The sequence below is a fragment of the Varanus komodoensis genome, unplaced genomic scaffold, assembly GCF_004798865.1.
Source record: "Varanus komodoensis strain SLA01 unplaced genomic scaffold, ASM479886v1 scaffold80, whole genome shotgun sequence".
Taxonomy (NCBI): Eukaryota; Metazoa; Chordata; class Lepidosauria; order Squamata; family Varanidae; genus Varanus; species Varanus komodoensis.
Genome location: NW_025336482.1, coordinates 1772762 through 1793169, shown reverse-complemented (window position 1 = coordinate 1793169; position 20408 = coordinate 1772762). Strand labels below are relative to the sequence as shown.

The 20408-nt window shown below is 53.7% G+C and overlaps 1 protein-coding gene across 2 annotated transcripts in view; it reads right to left on the bottom strand.

Annotated features, from left to right (window-relative positions):
* The window catches only part of MIDN (midnolin), a 37481-nt gene extending 17586 nt beyond the window's left edge, over positions 1-19895 (bottom strand). Inside the window, exons 1-4 of one of the 2 annotated variants that reach the window (XM_044455874.1) lie at positions 19588-19895; positions 9675-9900; positions 7062-7149; positions 6114-6176 (exon numbers count right to left, since the gene is read on the bottom strand). In XM_044455874.1, the coding sequence (XP_044311809.1) occupies positions 6114-6176; positions 7062-7149; positions 9675-9892 (369 nt within the window). In that variant the 5' untranslated portion in view covers positions 9893-9900; positions 19588-19895. Of the gene's footprint in view, positions 1-6113; positions 6177-7061; positions 7150-9674; positions 9901-10289; positions 10377-19587 lie in introns of those variants that run through there. The other variant, XM_044455875.1, reaches the window with a different exon arrangement.
* Positions 19896-20408: the final 513 nt, after the last annotated feature.

Below are 20408 nucleotides of genomic sequence, written 5' to 3'. Positions count from 1 at the left end.
CCCCCCCCCCCGGAATCCCCTTTTCTTGGAGACTGAATGGAAGCTGTTCTCTTTGTTCTGCAAGCGCAGATGGCCATTTTCATACACGCAGAAGCTACGGGGAAGACGCCCCCCCACGCCCCAGAGCAAAATGCGTGCCCCCCCCCATGCTGTCCCAAGCCGGCTTGGCTTAGATTATCTGCCCCCGCCACCCAGGATGGCTGGAAAATGCACCCCAAAAGAGCCAGCCTCGGATCCCCCTGCGTGGGTCCCCATTCGAGACCCAATGGGATGGCAGAGCAGTTATTAAACATATTAAAAATGTTTTAATAAATAAATAAATAAAATGTGGGGGGAGGCCTGGATTCAAGTCCCCTGACACCCCCTCTTTACATTAAGCAGACTCCCCAGTCCAATGTGCCTGCTTGTAAAGAGACTCAACACCTGGGGGGGGGGCCTACCTCACAGGGGTGCGGTGTGACCTTTTGGAGCAGAGAAATGGGAAAGGCAACAGAGAAGTTGCAGGAACAGACATTATCCGCCAGTCACCCACCCCTGGGGCTTGCAGGCGGGAAAGCCCCAAAGGCACCATGCGCCCATTTCACAGATTTGGCCACTGAAACTGGCAGAAAGGAACACGCCATGAGGCAAAGCACCTCTTGCGTGCACCAGCCTAGCTGGCTATGGCCCTTCACACCTCGGCCTTCCGGCCATACCTTGATCCACACCCCCGCCACACCGCAGACCAGGGATCTCTGACAGGTACAGGAAAGCCAGAAACCATTTTTTGTAAATGGAAACCAAACAAGGCAAAGACGGTGAGATACACAGATCGAAGCCAGAACCGCATCTCCTGGGCTCCCACCAACCCAGAGGTGGCTTTCAACCAGCCCTCCGAAGCTCCCACCAGGCTGCTTGACTGTAACCACTACACCACTCTGCCCCCACAGCATCAAGAGACCGGCGCCTCCTCGGGATCTGTTCGCTGCAGCTTGCCGCCCTCTTTCATTCGTTCTTTCCCCCTCTCCTCCAGTTTCTCTTGACGTCAGAAGCCAATCTTAAGTTGGGGGAGACGTCCCTGGCCTGCCCGCTGACTCACGCCCGCTTGCCCTCTGCCTCTGCCTCCCCACACGCCATCATGCAAACACACAGGCCAGCCCCCCGCACCTCGGCGCAGCTCTAAAAATAACACTTCCGTTACTGCTTCCATTTTGTTTTATTTGCACGAACGGGCAGTGGGAAAACAGCAGCTGCCTTCACACACTGCCCCGAAATGCAAGCGTCCCAGGCATCCCAAGCGGGGCTGGGTGTGGGGAGAGGCCGGCTACGCGTTTCAAGAGCTGGGTGGCCCTGCACCCAGCCCTGAGTGGCTGTGCTGTCTGGGGATGATGGAAGCGATAGCCCAGCACACCAGGCTGCAGAAAGGTGGCGCAGCATTCAGATCGCACGGTGGCAAGTGAGTGGGGGAAGGCATTCTGCACATGCTCAGGGGCAGAACTGCCATCCCCTTGAGCCACCCCTGAGACTTGGCACGAGGACACAAGTCCAGGGGTGGAACTGCTGCCTGGCGAAGGAATGAAGGCCATTGCAGGATCCGAGGGGGGTGGCAGCGGATGTCTGCTCTGGAGTAAGGGCTCCCAGTGGCCTGGGCGTGCAGGGTGTGGGAGAAAGTAACGAACGCAGCCACCTTCAGGGTAATCAGAGGTGGTGGGAGCAGAAGCGGCATTTAATTGACCGCCTCTGAATGGAACCCGAGAGCGAATCCAGGTTCCAAGAAACGAGGGATGACTCAGAGAACACCCGATGCTTTTCGCTGCGAAGCCACGCTCTGGCTTGAAGTAACCCTGGCCTCCCCCCGGCTGCTGTGGGTGGGAGGGAGGGTGCCATTGTGGAGAGATTTGGGGCGGAGGAGCAAACACGGCGTCCGCACTGCCAGAAATGCTCGAGTACGACCTCCATCACCCCCAGCTGCTGATGAGGATGATGGAGCTTGGACCCTATGCCAAGGGCAGGGTGTCTGCCGAGGGCACGCCAAAGGGACGGGGCCAGAAAAACACTCCCCCACTTCAGTTTCCCCCGTTGCATCATCTCCTCTCATTCAAGGTCAACGAGGGCACCCCGTCACAACCCCCAAAAACCAGGGCAGTGGGAGAAGGAGCCCAAGGGGTGGGGCTGCAAGACGAGGCCCCGGCCCTCCGTGATGCCCCATACACAGGAGCCCCCTGCAAAACCGGCTTTATTGTAATCTGTCCCGAGACACTCTGCAGGGGACGGGATAGGAAAGCTTTCAATAAATAAATACATAAAACCAGGGGGAGGCAAGTCTGTACTGCCGGACGAAGGACCATGCCCATCATCCCCAGCCACTGACCATGCTGGCTGGGGGTCGGGGACAGCAATCCCCACCACAGAACACACGCGGGACCAACCTTGGAGAGCCGCTGCTTGCAGGGTGGACCGAGGGCTTCGGCCAAATGAAGCTCACACCAGAGAATCTACCACCGATCTCCCTGGCGTTTGCTCCCCATTTCCCCACAATCAAATCCACCCCAGTCTGAGAGGCTCTTCCCCATCCCTAGTGCAGCAAAGACGGTGCATTAAGTTGTCTGAAGGGGCTTCGTTCAGGGAGAAGGTAGGACAGCTTCCCAACGGAGTGCCCTTCGGGTACGCTGGACTCCCATCCTCCCCAGCTAGCTACCAGGAAGACACGGGTCTGAGGGAAGGCACTGCATGCAACAGCCCATCTTCCCCATTTTACTCTCCGTCCCCTCTCCCCTTCTCCCCATTTCGTGCCGCCAAAGCCCTTTCTCAAAAAGGACAATTTTCACCTCCACCTCTTCTTTTGACCCCATGACCCTCACCCACACCTGCAAATCTTGGCTCATCAAAATGAAAATAAATCGGTAGCAGCTTTACCCTGACGGGACACAAAAGGGGGTGTCCCACCACCCACAACCCAACCCCTTCGCCAAAGAATGAGGCAGATTCTTCCAAAACGTTTCTGCTCAGTGCGGGCAGGACCACCTTTCCGCACAGCAGCACCCTTGAGCTGATTTGGACTACAATTCCCATCATGCCGCACTGCCTTCAGGGCGCCAGTTTAGGGCAGGCTAGCAGGAAGGGCAGGAAGTGAGTTTGGGCTGCCACAACACTGCTGGATCCTGAACCGGCAGCAGTGGCAAGGATGAGGGATGTACTTTCTGCTCCCCCGCCCGCAAAAAGGTTCAGGGTGGAGTTAAGAGGATATTGATCAAGGGGCGGTGGGGAGGGAAGAGGAAAATGCAGACACACAAACCCATTTGCCTAGCCGAGTAGGAAGTTGTGTTGTGCAGGGATTGCTGTCCAAACAAGGAAACAGGCTGCTGTGTATCGAATCACACCCTGGGCCATCTTGCCCAGAACTGTCCATGCTGAGCTACATTCTTGCCCGTGAAGGCCAAACAAGAATCTAGTCCTCATGAGTCTGAATAAAGCCCTTTTTCCAAATAGGACCACCGGAAGCTGCCTCTGTACTGAGTCAGACCTGTCTTAGTCCATCTTGCTCAAACTGTCCGACACTGACCGGCAGCCATTGTTGTCCTGAACTTTTCTTAACCCCAGTGGAGGAAGTCAAGCACCGGCCCTGCAGCCTTGGGCATTCCAAGCAGCGCCTCCACCCATGTGCTGCAACCCCTACTGGAAGGCTGAGGTGTGGTGCAAGCACCACAAATGTAGGCGACAGGTGGCTGGGTTCATCTGTTTTCCTCTGCCCTCCCCATCCTTTTTTCTCTCATGCTTTTCCAACTATGAAGAGACACTCTTTGGATCCAAGCACAGCATCTGCCACAGCTTAAATGTGTTATAAAAAGCATCATCTTATTATTGTTGTTCCGCTGGTTTTGACTGTCACTACTGCTATGAGTATTAACGTCAACAACAACAACAACAACGGAAAGCACATCATTAAGAGCTAGCATCAAAACATCCCCACCAACGAGGCGGCCCGGAGCCTTGTCCCCATTAAAAGCCAGGGGCTGGTTGCCCCCACCCAGCAAGCAGGGGGTCTGCTTCTCACCGTCTCCCCCCGCCCGCCCGAAAAGCAGCTACTGAAATGTTGCAGAGGCCCTCGAAAGGAAGGAAGGAACCAGCTACACCTCAGGCAACTTAATCAAACACAGCCCCACCACAAACAGATGGCTCGCTGGCGCTCCCCCGCCCCGCTCATTCCTGACGCGCGCCCCGTCCCACCATTCGGTCTGGGCCCCTCGGGGATTGCTTTTCTGCAGCTGTCTCTCCCTGGGGCAGGCAGGAACGAGCCGGGAATCTGTTCGGAAGACACACCTCTGTCCTTCTGGATGCAGGGGGCCAGCTCAGGATTTTTTTGCAGGGGGTGGGGAAAAAATCAGCCCCGGCCCCCCCTTCCCCAACTCCAGGCTTTGCAAAGGCCCACCCTTGAACCGAGAAGGCGCAAGAACCATCTTTACCCTCCCATCTTTAACTGCAGGGGACACCCTGAAAACAGCAGAGGCCTACGAAGGAAGAGGAGGGTGCAGAAAGCTGAGATCACGTGGGGCTGAGTTAAGGAGGGGATAAAGAGCTTTTTCCAAGTATAGGACAATTGGGAACAGGGGCGACGGAAAGCAGATTTCAGGTAGGGATAGCAGAGACGAGGCATAACGGAAAGCACCGGTCCCCCACCAACACACTCTGAGTTTCATCTGAGCAAACGGAAGATTCGGCTGCTGGCCGCCGCTGAGGCCCAATTGGCTATTGTGCAGTTAATTAACTGTGGGGTGGTTGGGGGGGGGGAGTGTTGGCAGGGCAGGGAGCCGCTCTGGGGACTGGGCAAGTCAAGGCCTGTACAAAGACGGCGGTTTTGCAGCTTGGTCCTGCCAGACAGGGCTAACTCCATCATGCTTCCCCCTCTCGGGGGTCAGGGAGTCTCTTTCGCAGCCCCTCCTGGCCCCTTCCACCACATCAGCTGAAGAAGGCTTTAGAAGAGCAGATTTAACTCCGCCTCTTCTTTTTTTATAGGGCAAGAAACCCTCTGCCATCAATGGGCAGAAAAAGATCACAGCATTTTAAGCTTATTGAAGAAGGAAAAAACCAAAAGTGAAATGGGGGGGGGGGACTTGTGTTGGCAAGTGACAAGATTATGTGCTCATAGCAGACTCATCTCAACCTTTAGTCCCGCCAGGTGGGTTGAACTATACCTCCCATCTTCCAGGGAAGATGGGGGGTGTAGTCTAACCCACCTGGAAGGCTCTGGAATTGTGGAAGGGGGAACGCTCTGAGAACTGGAGGCAAAAGCCAAGGAAAAGACCCACAGCCACATGATCCTCCTAAACAGTGAAAGCCCCGTTGTACCCAAAATCAGTCTTCCTCTGAGAAGGCCCATTCAGTCAAATGGAACACGCAACACACTCCAGCCCCATGCACATCTGTGGGAGGAGTAAGGAATGGACCCAATTCACCACGCAGCCCTGCTGATGTGTTAGGACTACAGAACCTAAAAGTCACCTTCTCCCACACCTTGGGGGGGGGGGGCGAGTTTTGCACCTTCTTCACTCACACAGGATGGGGGGCTCCAACACACCGTCACCTCAACAACAACACAAGGGAACAGCTTGTCGCTGTCCCTCATTGTGCTCTCTCCACCGAGCACTCCACCGGGGTCAAAGATGAACACCCCCAGAGAGGAAGAATGGATGTGGCTGGCCTGCTGCAAAGTTAGGTTTCCTTCCCTATGGACTAGAATCTTGATATAGCAGCAGGCCAAAGAAGAATCCAGGAGAACTACAATCTTTACCCTTCCCCACTCCCCAACTAGAATACTGATAGTGAGGCATGTTGACCTAGAATTCAGCAAAACCACATTGCTTTGGCCTCCATATGGACTAGAACCTTGACATGCCTGCATATTTTGCTGTTTTCAATCTCTTTAAACACAGGTCCAGCCAGAATTCAGGAAAACCAGTTCATTCATCTCATAGACCTCCTTGCACACATCTCTCTGGGACCCCTCTTCTCTTTCTGGGATGTGGAAAGGAGATGAAGCAGAAGTACCCCAAAGACATATTTGCATGTATTTAAACACACCTGATCTCCCCCTCCCCCTGCAGCTCCCAAAAATGCATGCTCTCCCTCAGTCTTACCTGAGTTTCTGTTAAACTTTCCAGTGCCTGCATTACAGACTGTTCTGGTCTGGATGCTTGAGACTGTGAAATGAAGGAAGAAGAGAGAGTGAGCCCTCTTCACACACTGTGGTCTGGTCACCTGTGGAGCACTCAGAATCGCCTCTAGGTGACCAGGAAGACAGGGGAAAAAAACACTGTACAGGAGTTTTCCCTCTTCTCTCTTTAAGCTCTCCATATGCACTGGAATTTATAGTTTGTGGACCCCTTCACAATGCCATCAAGAATAGACGGGCAGCAGTGGAAGGGGAGAAAAACCCCATTCCTGCTTCATAGGGCTAGCCTCCATACCAACTTTGAACCTAAACCTGCTCCACAGGGTTGGAAACTCTCCGGAAGAAAGGCTGAGATGCTAATACAAGAAACAGATTCCTTCTTTTTAAAAAAGGCTAGGCCACTGGATCTGTTTTGAGATGTGAGTTGCCCCACTCGCAAGACCCCAAGTGAGCATGTGGGAAACACGTGCAAAAATGCAGGAGTCTTTTCCCTGCCCACTGATATTCCTCTGCATGTCACTTTCGCTGACCGATCTACGCACAAGTGACTTGGGAATCAGTTAACTGAAAGAGACTTGCCAGGAAAAAAAGGGGAAGTGTGCCAGAAGTGAGCCAAAACAGCTCAATTCTTTCAGTTTTATGTATACAGATGTATTAAATACAATAAAAATAGAGAAGGAAAAAGGGTTTGTGAAGGTCATCCAGTCTGACCCCTTTGGTGATGAGGAAAGCCAGGTGCTACAACATCCCTGCTAAGTAGCCATCTGGCTTCTGCACAAAAAACTGCAACGAGGGGGAGAAGAGAATCCAGATAACTTAAGTAGGCCAAGGCTTTCCACCCACACAGTCTTGTGTACACATGCATGGGAAAGGGAGAGATGAGGAAAAACACACACACACACACACAAATTACCATCAAGCCGGCTTCTACCGTAGGTACAAGGGTTAACTTGCTTCCTTCGCTGACCCCCAGGTCTTGCAGTTTGCCTGAACTAAGACGTCTAGGAGGAAAAGCGTGGGAGGAGGGAAGAAGAAAAAAAAGAAAAGAAAAGTGTTACTTCCAGAAAATTTAAACACATACACATTACCAAAGACTTCCTCTTGCAAGTTAAAATTGGAGAATTGCCTCCTTTCGGTGATGCAAAAGGACTGGGGGGGGGGGTGTTCTCCAGTTGTTTTTTAAAGATTCGTTTTGCTGCTGCAGTAGTTCTGCCCCCTCCCCCGCCAAACCAGCACCCTCCCAGCTGATTGCCTTTTTCTAGATCCCTCCATTTGTTTTGGCCATGCCCTGAATCATCCCTTCTTTGCTCTGTCTCTCCCCTTTCCGCCTCTTATGTAAACATATATCAGAAATCTTTTTCTCTCTGCCGCCCCCAGACAGATAGGCTGCTATTCCGCAGTCATCCGTCAAGAAACTACTTCCTTGCAACCTGTCCCTGACCCTGGTTCTATTCCAGGCAACCCAAAAGGGGTCTGGGAGCACCAAGGGCTCGTGGTATTCTTAAAAAATATGCATTTGGAGAGGAGACTTGGTGTGGGGGGAATAAAACATCCCCACTGAGGCACGCTGGGCCCAGTTCAGTAATGATTCTCAGGTTGGGGGTCATTGCACTAAATTAAAACTAGTTCCTCAATTGTGGGAAGGGGCCAAAAATGGTGAAGGAGAGTCCGTTCCCTGTTTTTATTTTGTTGCAAAGAAATTAAGGGGCTGGTTCTTTCCTGGCTCCTGGTTGAGTGGAGCTGGAGAGGGAGGGAGATGATGTAATAAGATGCATCAATACTGGGGGGGGGGGGCAGCTGGTTTGTTGGGGGGGGCAGAGGGGAGAGATTCCAGGGTTTGCAGTGCAGGGGCAAACCTGTTTTTCATTTTAAGAACTGATCCATCCCCTGTTCTCTAACAAAGCTGCGCGGGGGGTGGGGGCGCTAATTTAGTTCAACAAAGAAATAGGCCTATGTTTGCAAAACTCCCCCTTTCCCCAAACCTTGACCCTTGAAAGTCAGTGTTGCAGTAAGATTCCTCTCTCACCCCCTCTCCGTACAAAGAGGGCAATTTTCTTTCTAAAATTGACAGATCACACACACACACACGGATATATGTACACGGACTTTCACATATATGCACACACGCTGGAGCAGGTCTGTGGCGTGATGGTGAGACTGCACGGGTGTGTAGGCGTGTATTTTTGCACGCCACCCAGAGCAAGCGTCAGAACAAAGGACACCTTCATAAGCGGAAGACCAGGAGGTGGAAATTTGGGGTGTGTGTACGTGGGGGGGGTCGAATCTAAAACGAATTCTAGGCCAATCTCTCCAACGCCTTTGTGAGAACGAATCCGGCTCTTTCTCCAGTCCCACGTTCTCTTCAGAAGGAAGAAAGGACGAAGCAAACGGCGGGGGCGGGCGGGGGGGGGCATGCAGATCTACCGGCAGCAATAAGCAAAGCCTCCTTCGCTCACCACACCAGGCGCCCCCCTCGGAAGAAATCACAAAAAAAACCCAACCCTTAATCTGGGGGCTTCAGGCAAATTAATTTTTGTGCAATGGAATTCGTGCTTTTGTCAGGGTTGGAAAGAGCACAAGGGGGAAAGGGAGGGCGCGCTGCGGAGGGACATGGAGGGGGGGACAGGGCGATGTGGGAGGCTGCAGGCCAGGCACACAGCTCCCCCCCGCCACCCCATGTCAAAGGGACGCTCTGGCACTCGGCTCCCTCCACCCTCTTGCATGATCGTAGCATGTGCACAGACACGCATATTTTTACACAAGAGTGCGATTTTTACACAAAAGTTGTAAAGGCACACTGGAAACAAACGTAACGCTGGGATAGAGAGCCGGGGGTGGGGGGCGCACAACTTCATCTGCAGGAAAAATACCGAAAATAACCAGCGTGTTCGCCTAAGAAGCGCACGACAAAAATCAGGCCAACTTTCCTGCATGCAGCTTCTACTTTCGAAGAGCTTTTAAGTTCCGCCGTCAGAATTCAGGTCGCCAGCCTCACTCGCCTCTCCAGGGAGTGAAACCCCGGAATTCGGCGCAGCTGGCCTCCGAGTAGACCCACGCAGGAGCTGGGCTCCGCCCGGCCGCGATCCAAGGCACCCTTTTCCAGGGAAGGAAGCCCTCCGGGTTACCAGTGGGGTTCGCTTCCGAGGAGAGCCCCCACCCGCGTTTCTCCCGGCTACAATCCGAACCACGAGCATCCCCTAACCCAAAGGGGGATTGCTTTCGAGAAGACCCACACGAACAGCTCCCTTTGAGCCCTTCAGTAAGGCTTTCTTCCGAGTAGACCACCCACTCCCCCTCACGCTTGTTCATAAGCTCAGAAAACTGCTCCGGACTCGGGAGACCCAAGGGAACCCCCCCCGGGGGGGGAGGGGGAGTCCGACTTAACCCAGTGGATTTTCCTCCCGAGGAGCCACGGCACAGCGCCGTCAGTCTCCTTAAAATCAGGTGGATTCGAAGCCCCACGTACTGATCGTGAATCGGGGCCGCGGAGGAAGAGAGGAAGAGGGCGCGAGTGGCCTTCTCTTACCTTTCTTTGTGCAACAAGGCCAGGCGCTCCTTGGGGACTTTGAGCCTCTGAGACAAGCGGCGCTTCAGACCTTCCACCGTCTCTTCCACGGGCACAGAGAGCTCATACCGGGCCCCGGTGGTCGTGTGGACGAAAACATTCATCGACGGGTCGCTCTGAACCGACTCGCAGGCTGGGGGCCCCCGGCTGCAGCTCCTGGGGGTGGGTTGGTGGTCCATTCGATTACCTGGGTGGGTGTGGAGAGATGGGAAGGCAGGATATGAACACAGAGCCGGTAGACAAAGGCGTGCCTTTCCCACTCGCGTCCACACGACGCCGAAGTGACTCCACTTCCTCGCTCGGAGCAGATCCCGGCGCGAGCTCCGTCGTGCTTTTCCCTGTCTTTTTTCCTCTCTTTGTCTCTCGCCTTTTGTCCTTTTAAGTCCCCCACCCTCCTCCTCCCTTACCCAAAAAACCCACCCCCTTCCAACAGCTTTGACAATGGGAGCGAAAAGGAGGGTAACGAAAAAATCTACTTCCTCCTTTTACCAAAATTGACTAAAGCAATGAAAGAAAAGTAGACGTAAAAATTTGTATATTTAATCCACCTCCCCCTCTCAATTCCTTCCTCCCCACCTTGGGCTCGAACCCGCGGCTAGCCACACACAAACAAGCACAGCAGCCGGCTCCGGCGCCGCCGCTCCCGAAGTCTGGTGTGAAAGTAACCGGCGCCGGGCAGAGGGAGGGGAGATGAAAGAGAAGGGGAGGGGAAAAAAGTTATAATGTATCAACGTTCTACACGGGGGCGGAGCTTCACTCCTCCTTCTCCCCATTCATCTTTTCCCCCCTCCATCCCTAATACTCTCGGCTGGCCCCGCCACAGCCAATCCGAGCTCTCCGAGCGCCCCGGAGCGCACGCTCTGGGCCAATAGCAGACGTCTTCGGGGCTCTTCCGTACCCCCTCCCTGCACGTGGAAGGAGACCGGATACGTCGGTTCTTCCCCCTTCCCTCCCCGCCCACCGCGGTAAAGCAACGATGGGCGGAGTTTTCGAGGTGCCAGGATGGAGGGCGGTTCCGCCCACGCGCTTCTCAGAAGCCCGCCCCCATGCAGCCCCCCCACTTCCTTCCCCCTTTAAAGGACTCCATTCATAATATATTATTTCTACAACAAAGAGCTTTATAGAAAAATGGGGTGGATGATCTCTCTTGTCTATACATGCGCACCCCTCGACCCAGAAAGGACGACACGGGTTATAATTATATAATGAATATTATTTGCAATCTTGTATTTTAACTGCTCCTGTGGCATTTTAGTCTAAACAGTTTCCACTATGTATCTGAACAATCAATAAAATAAAAATTATGTTTACACACGCGTGCGCGCGCACACACATGATGAGATGATAAAGCTGTCTTGTTTGTAAATTTAGGAAGGCACAATTAAAAAGGGGGGAAAGGTTTCTCTTTGAATATAATTAGGTTGCAGGCCTTGTTCTGTCAGCCAGGGATTACAATCCATGACCCAAGAGCACTTGCTTCTGAGTAGACAAGGGGCTGCTGATGTTTTTAAAAGTTGTTTTTGCATTGGTTCCTTTTTGGGGTGGGGGTCAGCACTGCAGGGAGCAGTGGTTGCTGCAGAGTCTCAGAGTGGAGCCCCGAATCCTGGAGGCCCAAATCAGTGCAAGGTCCCTCCTTGCTACCCTGAGGCACTTCAGAGGCCCTGAATCTGCATCCTGCCCCCAGATTAATTGGCTGCTCCCCTCGCCCCGCTGCCTGCTCCTGGGCAAATCCTTCTGCCTTGAGTTTTTTTCTGAAATCAAATATTCGCCTCAACTCTGCCCATCCACCCCTTTGCACAGATGGCAGCAAGAATAAACAAACATTTTCTGCCCCATGCGCCCTGCCGGCTTTGGCCTGCAAACCCAACGGGTCACTCCCGTTACGGCTTTGGTACCACTCAGAATTTTTAGGGGGGCTTTTGTCCCAGCGGCAATCTGATTTTAAAGGAATGAGTGGAACTTGGAGAAGCCTTCTCTTCCTCCAACAGAAGAGGCCAGAAACTTGAAATCAAGAAAAAAAGACCTGAAATAATAATTCTTAATATTAATACAATGGCCATAATTAATAAAAATGAAAGACGCATGGCCTTAATTGCAGCTTTGACCTAATTCTGAAAGAACGGGTGCAACGAGGGCAGACTGCCAGCAGTGCTATGGAAAACAGGAGGGGCTAGAAACTTAAAATCAACAAAGCAGAAAATCCTTTTCTTAATGTTACTGCTACTACTCCACGGCAGCACCCGGAATCGGGGGAAGTCTCCGAGTTCTTTGCACGTGCGCTTGATCTTGAACTCAGCTTAGAAAGACTCTAGCAAACCCCACATACCCTGCTTTCCCCCTACACGCACCGAGATGTTCCGACATTCACAGAACCTGCACAGCACCTCACGGATCCCTAGAACTGCACAGCACACGGCTCATTGTGGGTTGGGCCAGAAACTGGAGGCAAAATGCTTTGATTGCATTTCCCCTTTTCTGGACGGCAGGGAGCACTCAAGAGGACTAGAAGCTTGACTCCTTGAAGGGCAGCAAAAGAGTAGCTGAAGGGAAGAAGAGGATGAGAAGAGTGGGGACACCAGGACAGAAGAGCAGTGTTCTTGGAAGCATGTGCAGAGGGCCTCAGCTTGCCTTGAGCTGCTGCATTAGCGGATGAGGCTTCCAAGCCATGAAGGATTTAAAGCTTAATCTTTGCATTCCTCCAACGAATTCCATAGAGGTCATTTAGTTTTGGCCCTTTAGTTGGTGTGGGAAAAGTGCACATAACAGTCAGGACCCCCAGGGTGTGGAATGGGCTTCCCTGGGAGGTGGTTGAGGCCCCATCGGTGCGGGTGTCCAAGGACAGGCTGGATGTACACATGGTGGGCATGTTGTGAGTGGAGCCAGCTGAGCCGGGGTCAGACTAGATGGCCCAGGAAGCCCCTTCTGACTCGCTCTGTTTCTATGTTTCTATAGCAATTTTGTGCAACTGCTTATGTGCACTGAATGGGAGAGAGCTCCCCAGATCTGCGCACTGGGCACCTGGCTTGTGGGGGGAAGCACATCCGAAAAAGCAGCCCCCTCACGACTGTCCCGTTTGTTGCGCAGAAGAGCCTTCCAACTGGGCCCAACTTGGAGAAGCTCTCTGCCCTGAGCATGCACCAGTCCTTTTCCTTCTGCTAACATCCCTTTCCTCAAAGGCCCCCAGACAGAATTTGCATCCCGGTTGCCCCTTTTTACCTGCCCCAAAACCCTTTAGGGTGGTCAGAACCACTGGGCCCAATCTAACGAGCTTCTTTAGACATAAAAAGCCCTCAATGGCTTTGTTGTTGTTAGTCGTGAAGTCGTGCTTGACCCATCGCGACCCCACGGGCAACACTCCTCCAGGCCTTCCTGTCCTCCACCATCCCCAGAGTCCACCTAAGCTCATGCCAACCGGGTCAGCGACTCCGTCCAGCCACCCCACCCTCTGCCGCCCCCTCCTTCTTTTGCCGTCAATTGTTCCTTTTGCCGTCAATTGTTCCCAGCATTAGGCTCTTCTCCAGCGAGTCAACTCAAGGGCTTAGGATCAGGCTAAAGCACTGTCTTCTCCTATTTTTATCCCCCCACCATTAAGATCTGGGCAGGAGGGCCTTCTAAAAGAGCCGTCCATCAAGGGGGTGAGGTGGACGGCAAATGGAAGGGTCTTCTCGGTGATTACCCCCACTAACAAGATAGGATCCCCAGAGAGATTCGCCTGCCATCAATTCTCTTTTCAGCACTGGGCAAATACATCTCTTTTTACCAGGCATTTTCACAACTGATGTTTATCTATTCAGCGTTAATGGTGTATACAGTTGTCCTTTTCACTTGCTATATTTTAAATGGCCACTGTGATATTGTTGTTTTGATTTTTTTAATATGATGTTTTATTCTTTTTAAGGCTGTGTTTTCAATCTATGTTGCAAGCTGCCTAGAGATCCTGCAATGCTAGCTGGCCGCATACAAGTGAAAAGGTAAATCAATAAATTAAGCTCAAAGACAAAACAGTGGTCACAGATAAGTGCTGATTCGGATGCAGGTCCTGCCACACCTGGTTCTGGTCTAACTCCAACTAGTTTAACTACTAACCAAAGGGAGAGAGAGAAGATTCAGAGAGCAAAGAGCCAGGAACATTATTCCCTGGTGATGAGAGGGAGAGAACTGCCTTTGATCCCATCCTCCTGTCTTTCAAAGTGCTATGTCAGAGTCCCTTGGAAGGAAACCAAGAGGTCATCCAGTCTGACCCACTGATGAGCAATAAGAAAGCCAGGCAGATCCCACTGGACCTGAAATCCGGGCAGATCTCCCATCTTTGCTGAACCTGGGAGTAACTCCCGGAATGGGACCGACCTCTGACATGTGCTCCCAGAGGTACATTTAGAAAAATAATACATGGGCTTTGAAAAATAATGCATAATACTAGTTTGCCAACGGAGGTAGAGAAGGCTAGGCTAGGTTGTGGTGCGGGCAGCAGCCCTCCCACAGATGTCAAACTAGTCTATCTCTGTGCCACCACAGATCAATACCCAAGTGGGGAAGCTTTGGAGAGTCACGGGACTCTTTGGCACCTGATCGCGGGCGTTTTCCCGTGGCACTCTTGGCAAGCTGGAGTGCAGAGGCTGCTCTTATCACCTTGATGGGGCCCTGGAACGTCAACCGTTCCCACTCCTGCCCCACCTCTGGGGAGGGGAAGGCGGCATTATCGGTTGTACAGGACATTTTCTTCTGAGGTGCCGATTGAGGACCTGCCTTCGCACCGATCAGCTGCGCAGGGGTGGTGGTGTGCAGGGTGAACTGGCGAGGAACGAGGGCGAGGAAGCCAAGGACGACGGAAAGGCTTTGGAAAGAGGACAAAGGCCTTGCCCAAGGTCGGAATCGCTCCATTCTGAAATATGACTCCAGCTATTCCGGGCTGTTCTGCTGTCACCACGCAAGTGATCCAGGCAAACAGCACCCTGCTCTTTCTTCTAAGCTGGGGTACTCTCAGGTCACCTCGGTAATCTTACCGGCTAGGAAGACTGTCATTCAAATTTTGAGAAAAGCATCCATTCTGCTCCTTCTGCTCCCAGCCGCCCATCAGCAGGCAACGGGGGTTCGATGAAAGCAAAATGCAAGCTGAGGTTTATTTTTGCAGGCAGTTGGGAAGGAAAATTAGCCTCTCTGCTCCCCTGGATCTTAAATCCAAGGTGCTCTGAGGTCGCGACAGGTTGCTTTGCTAGTTTTCCTTTGCTTCTGAAGGTGACTCAAGGGGCTGAGCTGTGAATCTGGCAGCCTGGACCCCTTGCCAGTGCATAAAAATCAGCAACAGCAGCATTTGGGGGTCTGCGTCCGCTTTTGGTTACAGGGACAGAAAATCGACATAAATTCCAATTGGAGATTTTCTAAGGAATGAGTCAGCAAAGCAAGGGCGCCCTCTGCTGGCAGAATAAAGCCATTGCCGCTGCAAAACATTATATGTGCGTGTTCCGGAAGGCAAAGATGAATTAATAAGGGGGGGGGGGTGTGTGTGGCTGGCCCAGACCTGGGTTCAAATTCTGTTCACGGCCACAAAACTCTGGGCTGTGTCACTGCCATGTGATTCTAGTCTCCTTCACAGGGTTGTTGTGAAGGTTGCCAGCTAAAGCCAGCTAATGTTAAAATTATGTAAATAAGATATATCCTGGAGGATTGGAGTAGGGGTATAGAGGTGGTATTATTCATGTAGCATCATTTCGGATATGGTGCAGTCATAAGTACGAGGAACAGGTCTCTGTGCCCTGTGAGCTTAGAGTTTAAAAGCAAAAATGACCTTTGTGTGTATAGGAAGAAATGAAGCCCTAGTATCTTTTTTTCAGATGTTCCTTTTGGTGCAGAGGTCTGTTCTGCTGCCTCCCCGGCTGTTAGATACAGAAGGGTGGCCAGAGGTTGGGATAAATTTTGGTTTTGCATTTGGCCCCTATGAGCTGCCAAACATGGTTGAAAAGAGTTTGTTTGGAGCAAATGAAGGGGCTTGTCTTGAACACGTTCTGCCCAGGATTTGTGATAAACGGCATCGCTCAGGAGTTGGGATGCTGGTCTGGGACTCGGAGGACTGACTGGGAGACTTGCCTCTCAGGCTGACCCACCTCCCAGGGTTGTTGTGAGCATAGCAAGCGAAAGAGAAGGAAATGATTCTGAGGGCTGCCTTGGTTTTCTTGCAGGAAAAAAGCCAGAAATGAACCAAGTTCTCTGAAGCTCACTTCCTCCCTATGACAGGGATCTTTTCTCAGCAACTAACCTTATTTATTTATTTATTTATTTATTTATTTATTTAAAACATTTCTATGCCGCCCCCATCGCAACAAAGCCTCCGGGCGGCTCACAACAAAGACAAACAAAAGCATATAATAAATATAATAATAAAAATATTAAAACCCGGTGCATCTTGGCTTAAAAAAAAAAAGCAGTTTGGCTTCGTGCTCGTGAGACAATTGGGTGTCAGGAAACTTTGCCAATCCATAGCCAATGACGCAGGCAGTATCTGTCACTCAAGTCGGGCCGGCTCCCCGCCTGTCTCTGTGAGACTCTGCCCATTTCCATGGCAGGAAACCACAAAGTGTGTTTGGCTAACACACGTCAAAGGAGACACAAACAACTTGGCAGGCACGCACTTGCGACGGAGACGCTTCAGCAGCTCTGCTGCCATGAAAGGGTTCTGTGGCACTCCAAAGTTGGCGCCTGCAGCAGCCCACCAAATCGGAATAAGGGAAGGAGGGGACGGGGAGGTGCTAGCGGCTCTTCCAGCATTTCAGTTTCTTAAGTCAAAGAATCCAAGTTCCGTAGGGAACTGGACGGCCTCGCAGTTCCAACCGCGCCCATGGCATCAAAGTGCGCCCCTTTGCTGGAAGCACAGAAGCCCGCAAGCGAGGTTTTGATGCTTGTGGCTGCAATGCGCCTCTCCTAACGCTATGCTAAGGAGAAGAGGGTCGCCACATTCAACACCCCTGCGTCCTTAGCAATGTAATCTTTCTGTTGCCCCCATGGAGTTGCTGCTAAGACAGCCCCCCTAATAAACAAGGGTGTTGCCCCCGCCCCCCAATCACAGTCCAGGTTCATTGAGGGTGCATGGCATTTTATGAACAATGAGACACCTAAGCCAAATCAAATATTTAGGGATTGGCTGAAAAGGAAATGCACTCTGCACATGCTCAGAGACACCCTCTTCCAAGTCTGTGGCATTGCCAACAGATTTAGCAGTCTGTAAGTTTCCCTCCCTATGGCTCAGGGAAACTTAGCTCCTTAAAGGACATGAATTATCCCCCCATTTTTGGCAAAGCGGAAACCGGGTGTCTGGGTCCACATCTGCGCTCTGACAAGAGGGACGCAATGCAAACTGAACACTTTCTGGCTCTCTGTCAACAGAAGGCTTCCATGCCGAATCCACTCACTGTCCCATCATCCTGCCCCCCCGAGACCAGCACCCACACCCCCCCCCCCCCGGAAGCAATGCCTGCTTGCCCTTGTAAAATGACTTGTGACCCCTCCCCACGAAAAAGAGAGAGAGAGAAAGGAAGAAAACGCAGCTCCACTCTCTTGTCTCTGGCCCGGCCAAGGCTGGAGGGATCTTTGGGGTGCACGGAAGCAGCGGGGCTTTGGGACACGACCTCGCCCCCACAGGGACCTGCATGAAGCATACCGGGCACCCAGGCCTCCCCCTCCCTCCCCACTCTCCTTCCGGCAAACGGAGCCGGAGAATATGCTCCAACGCACGGCCTTCCTCCTGCCCCCAGCAGCCCGCAGCCCTCCACAATGCTAGGAAGTCCCCACGGCCACCTCCACCTTCTCTTGGCCTGATTTCTAGACAAAGAATCTCTTCTTTGTCTAGTAACAAGCACGCCTCCCCGAAACCGCCGTGCGTTCCGGCGCCCTTCAGTTGGACTGCAAGCACCCGCACCCCTGGCCAACCTCTGGGAGGCTGAAGCCGTCACACCGAAGGAAAATGCAGTGCCTGCATGTGTGTATGGGGCCAGTTTTCTGGAAAAGGACCCCCTCAAAACCTCCCCCCTACACACAAAGTCTCCTTCAACCTTTAGATGCAGATGCTTGGCCACGCAGAAGGGAAGAACGGGGTGCCTCTGAGCATGCAGCAAGTGTATGCTCCGAAGCAAAAAGCAGGGGTGCTCCCCACACATTCCAGGGATCCCAGTGCGGGATTTCTGGGGCCTGAAGGGCAAGGCGCAGCGTTCTGAGAAGGGCCAGCATTCTGTACCAAGACAGGATCCCCTTAAGGTGCCACAGGGCTCTGACTTGGTTTTGCTACAATGGACTTACATGGCTGCCCTTCTGGAATTACAGAGGTTAAGCACTCTTGACGCGTGTGGGTGCCTGTGTCCTTTAGAAGCTTCTCCCCCCCCATCCCCCGCAGCCTCTTGTGGGCTTGGGCAGCTAGGGAATTTGCGTCCCCTCCCAAACGACCAGGAACACTGCAGTAAACTGATTCCTGGAAAAATATATTAGACGGAGCCAGGAATGGGGGTGGACTCTCTCTTGGAATATGCGGTTCCTGGCCATGTGGATGACGACAGAGACTTTGGGTCTACATCTCCCCCAAATTAAAACACAGGGAAATAGGTGTGCGTCTCCAGAGGAGCCCCTTCCTCCCATATGTGAGAAAAGGAGGGCACTCCAAACAGTTTCTCTTCCAAGGAATTGCCTATTTCCCTGAACAATGCCCTTCTTTGGCTTTGCTGCTTTTGAAAAGTTTCTAGCCCTCATGCTGTGGGGAGGAGAAGGCTGCGCTGGCTGGAAAAGGCTTGACTTGACGCAGACCTGGTTCTTGCCTGGCAGAACAAGGCTTTGCTGTCTGTCACAGAGAGTTGTGAGGGTTAGGTCCTGGGGCAGCCCATTTCTGCTCCCTCCCCTCCACATCTGTCGCCTTGCCAGGCAAGGTTGTGGCAACTCAGCTCGGGAAAAGCACTTTGGATACTCATGAGACCTAGCAGACTTGTTCGTGGGGAAGCGATGCCCCCCCCCCCCGCCCAGAAAACGCGGATCAAGAACATTTCAGCTTATTGCTGGGCAGTGGGGCACCAGCTCCACAAAGAGGCCAGCGTGTTCTCCCCGTCTTGGGTTTCCCCACAGTTCAGGTTCATCCCCTATTGCTGATCGGCACCTTCCCCGCTGGATTCCCCACCTCAACGCATCCCATGTCCTCCTTTCCCCGCAAAACCGAGAAGTGAGTTCTCTCTCGCGCTTGTGGGACACCGGGGCCCCAATCCTATGCACGCATAAGGCTGCAGTCTAAGGGATATGAAGCCCAGTGGGGCTTCCTTCACAACGGTCCAGTTTAGGGTTGCACTGGGAAGTACCCCCCCCCAAAAAAAACCCAAACAGCGGAAGGGCTGGTTCGCCTAATCTCTGCAAAGCTATGAACGTTTACTCTAGAGGAAGTCTCACTGGAGTCCTGGGCAGGAATCACCCGCCTCCCCCAAGGAGACAGCGACTGAAAATCCAAAGGCTGGGAGTTTTAGGAGTGTGGCCACTGATTCAGTTCTCCCTTAAAAACAGAATAAAACAAACCCGGTTTTTTTCTTTGTTTCTTCTCAGAGGCTCAAGCGAGGACACGCGAAATATCCACGCGAGCTCCCCAAGTTCAACAGGGAAGGGACGGGCACGGACGAGCGAGAATTAATGCTGCAGGAAACGATCCACCAGCCAAGCACGGGCACTGTCTACTCGGGAGTGAGAGGCAGCGGTCCGTGCGGGTGGAACCGCAGCCAGAGAGAAGCGATGGCAGCCAACCCACGGCGGAAACCTTTGTCTGTGCGCGCGCGGGGGATCTCCCACGGAATTCGGGGGCGCAGACCCCCGGAGTCAAGCCCCGACGAGGCTCTGGGCGCCCCGGCTGCGAGGGACTCACCGAAGTCGCGCACGGGAACGAGGACAGGAGGACCCGGTCCCGAAGCGCCTCCCGGGGCCAGCAGACCGGAGCGCGACCGGGCGCCTCTTCTGGGCAGCGGGCGCCCGAGCGACGTCGGAATCCGTGCGGGGCCTCTGGACAGCGGGCGCCCGACCTCACCGCTGGGCGGCGAGCATCTCCGGATCCGCGCGTCGGGAGGGCGAGTCCGGCGAGCGCGGCAGAACAGGGGCTCAATCCGTCTCCGAGGGCAGCTGCTCCGTCCGCCGAAGCGTCCCGCCGCCCGCCTGCGGGTTTTTAATGTCTGGGAGGCGCTCGAAAAGTTTTTATGCCACACGCGCAGAGGCGCGCAAGAGTAGGGACATTCTGCCGGGTGGGGCGTGGAGAGGAGGAGGAGGAGGAGGGCTGGGGGGCAGGGCCCACGGAGCGAGGAAGGCGAAGGGGGCGGAGGCGGCCGCCGCAGGCTGCTCCAGGGGGAGACGGGCCGTGACGCAACGCTGCCGCCGGGGCCGCGCGCGGGCGCGCGCATGGGGTGCCCGCCAGGATCGCTCGCCCGGCTGGGGCCTCCGGCAGCGGCCTGCGGCGGAACGGGGCTGCGGCCAGCTGGCCGCCTACCGGCCGCCGAGGTGGAACCCGGCTCCTGGACGTCTCCGCCAGGGACCCGCGTTCCCGCCCCTGGGCCGGAGGGCCCCCCGCCGCCTGCCCTTTCCATGGGATCCCGCGGCTAGAAGGGCAGGGCACTGCGGCGCGCGCGCTCGGCCCCCTGCGGAGGGGCCCGGTCGCCCCCAAAGCCCTTCCTCGGACGTGCCCCCCCCCGCGCCTTG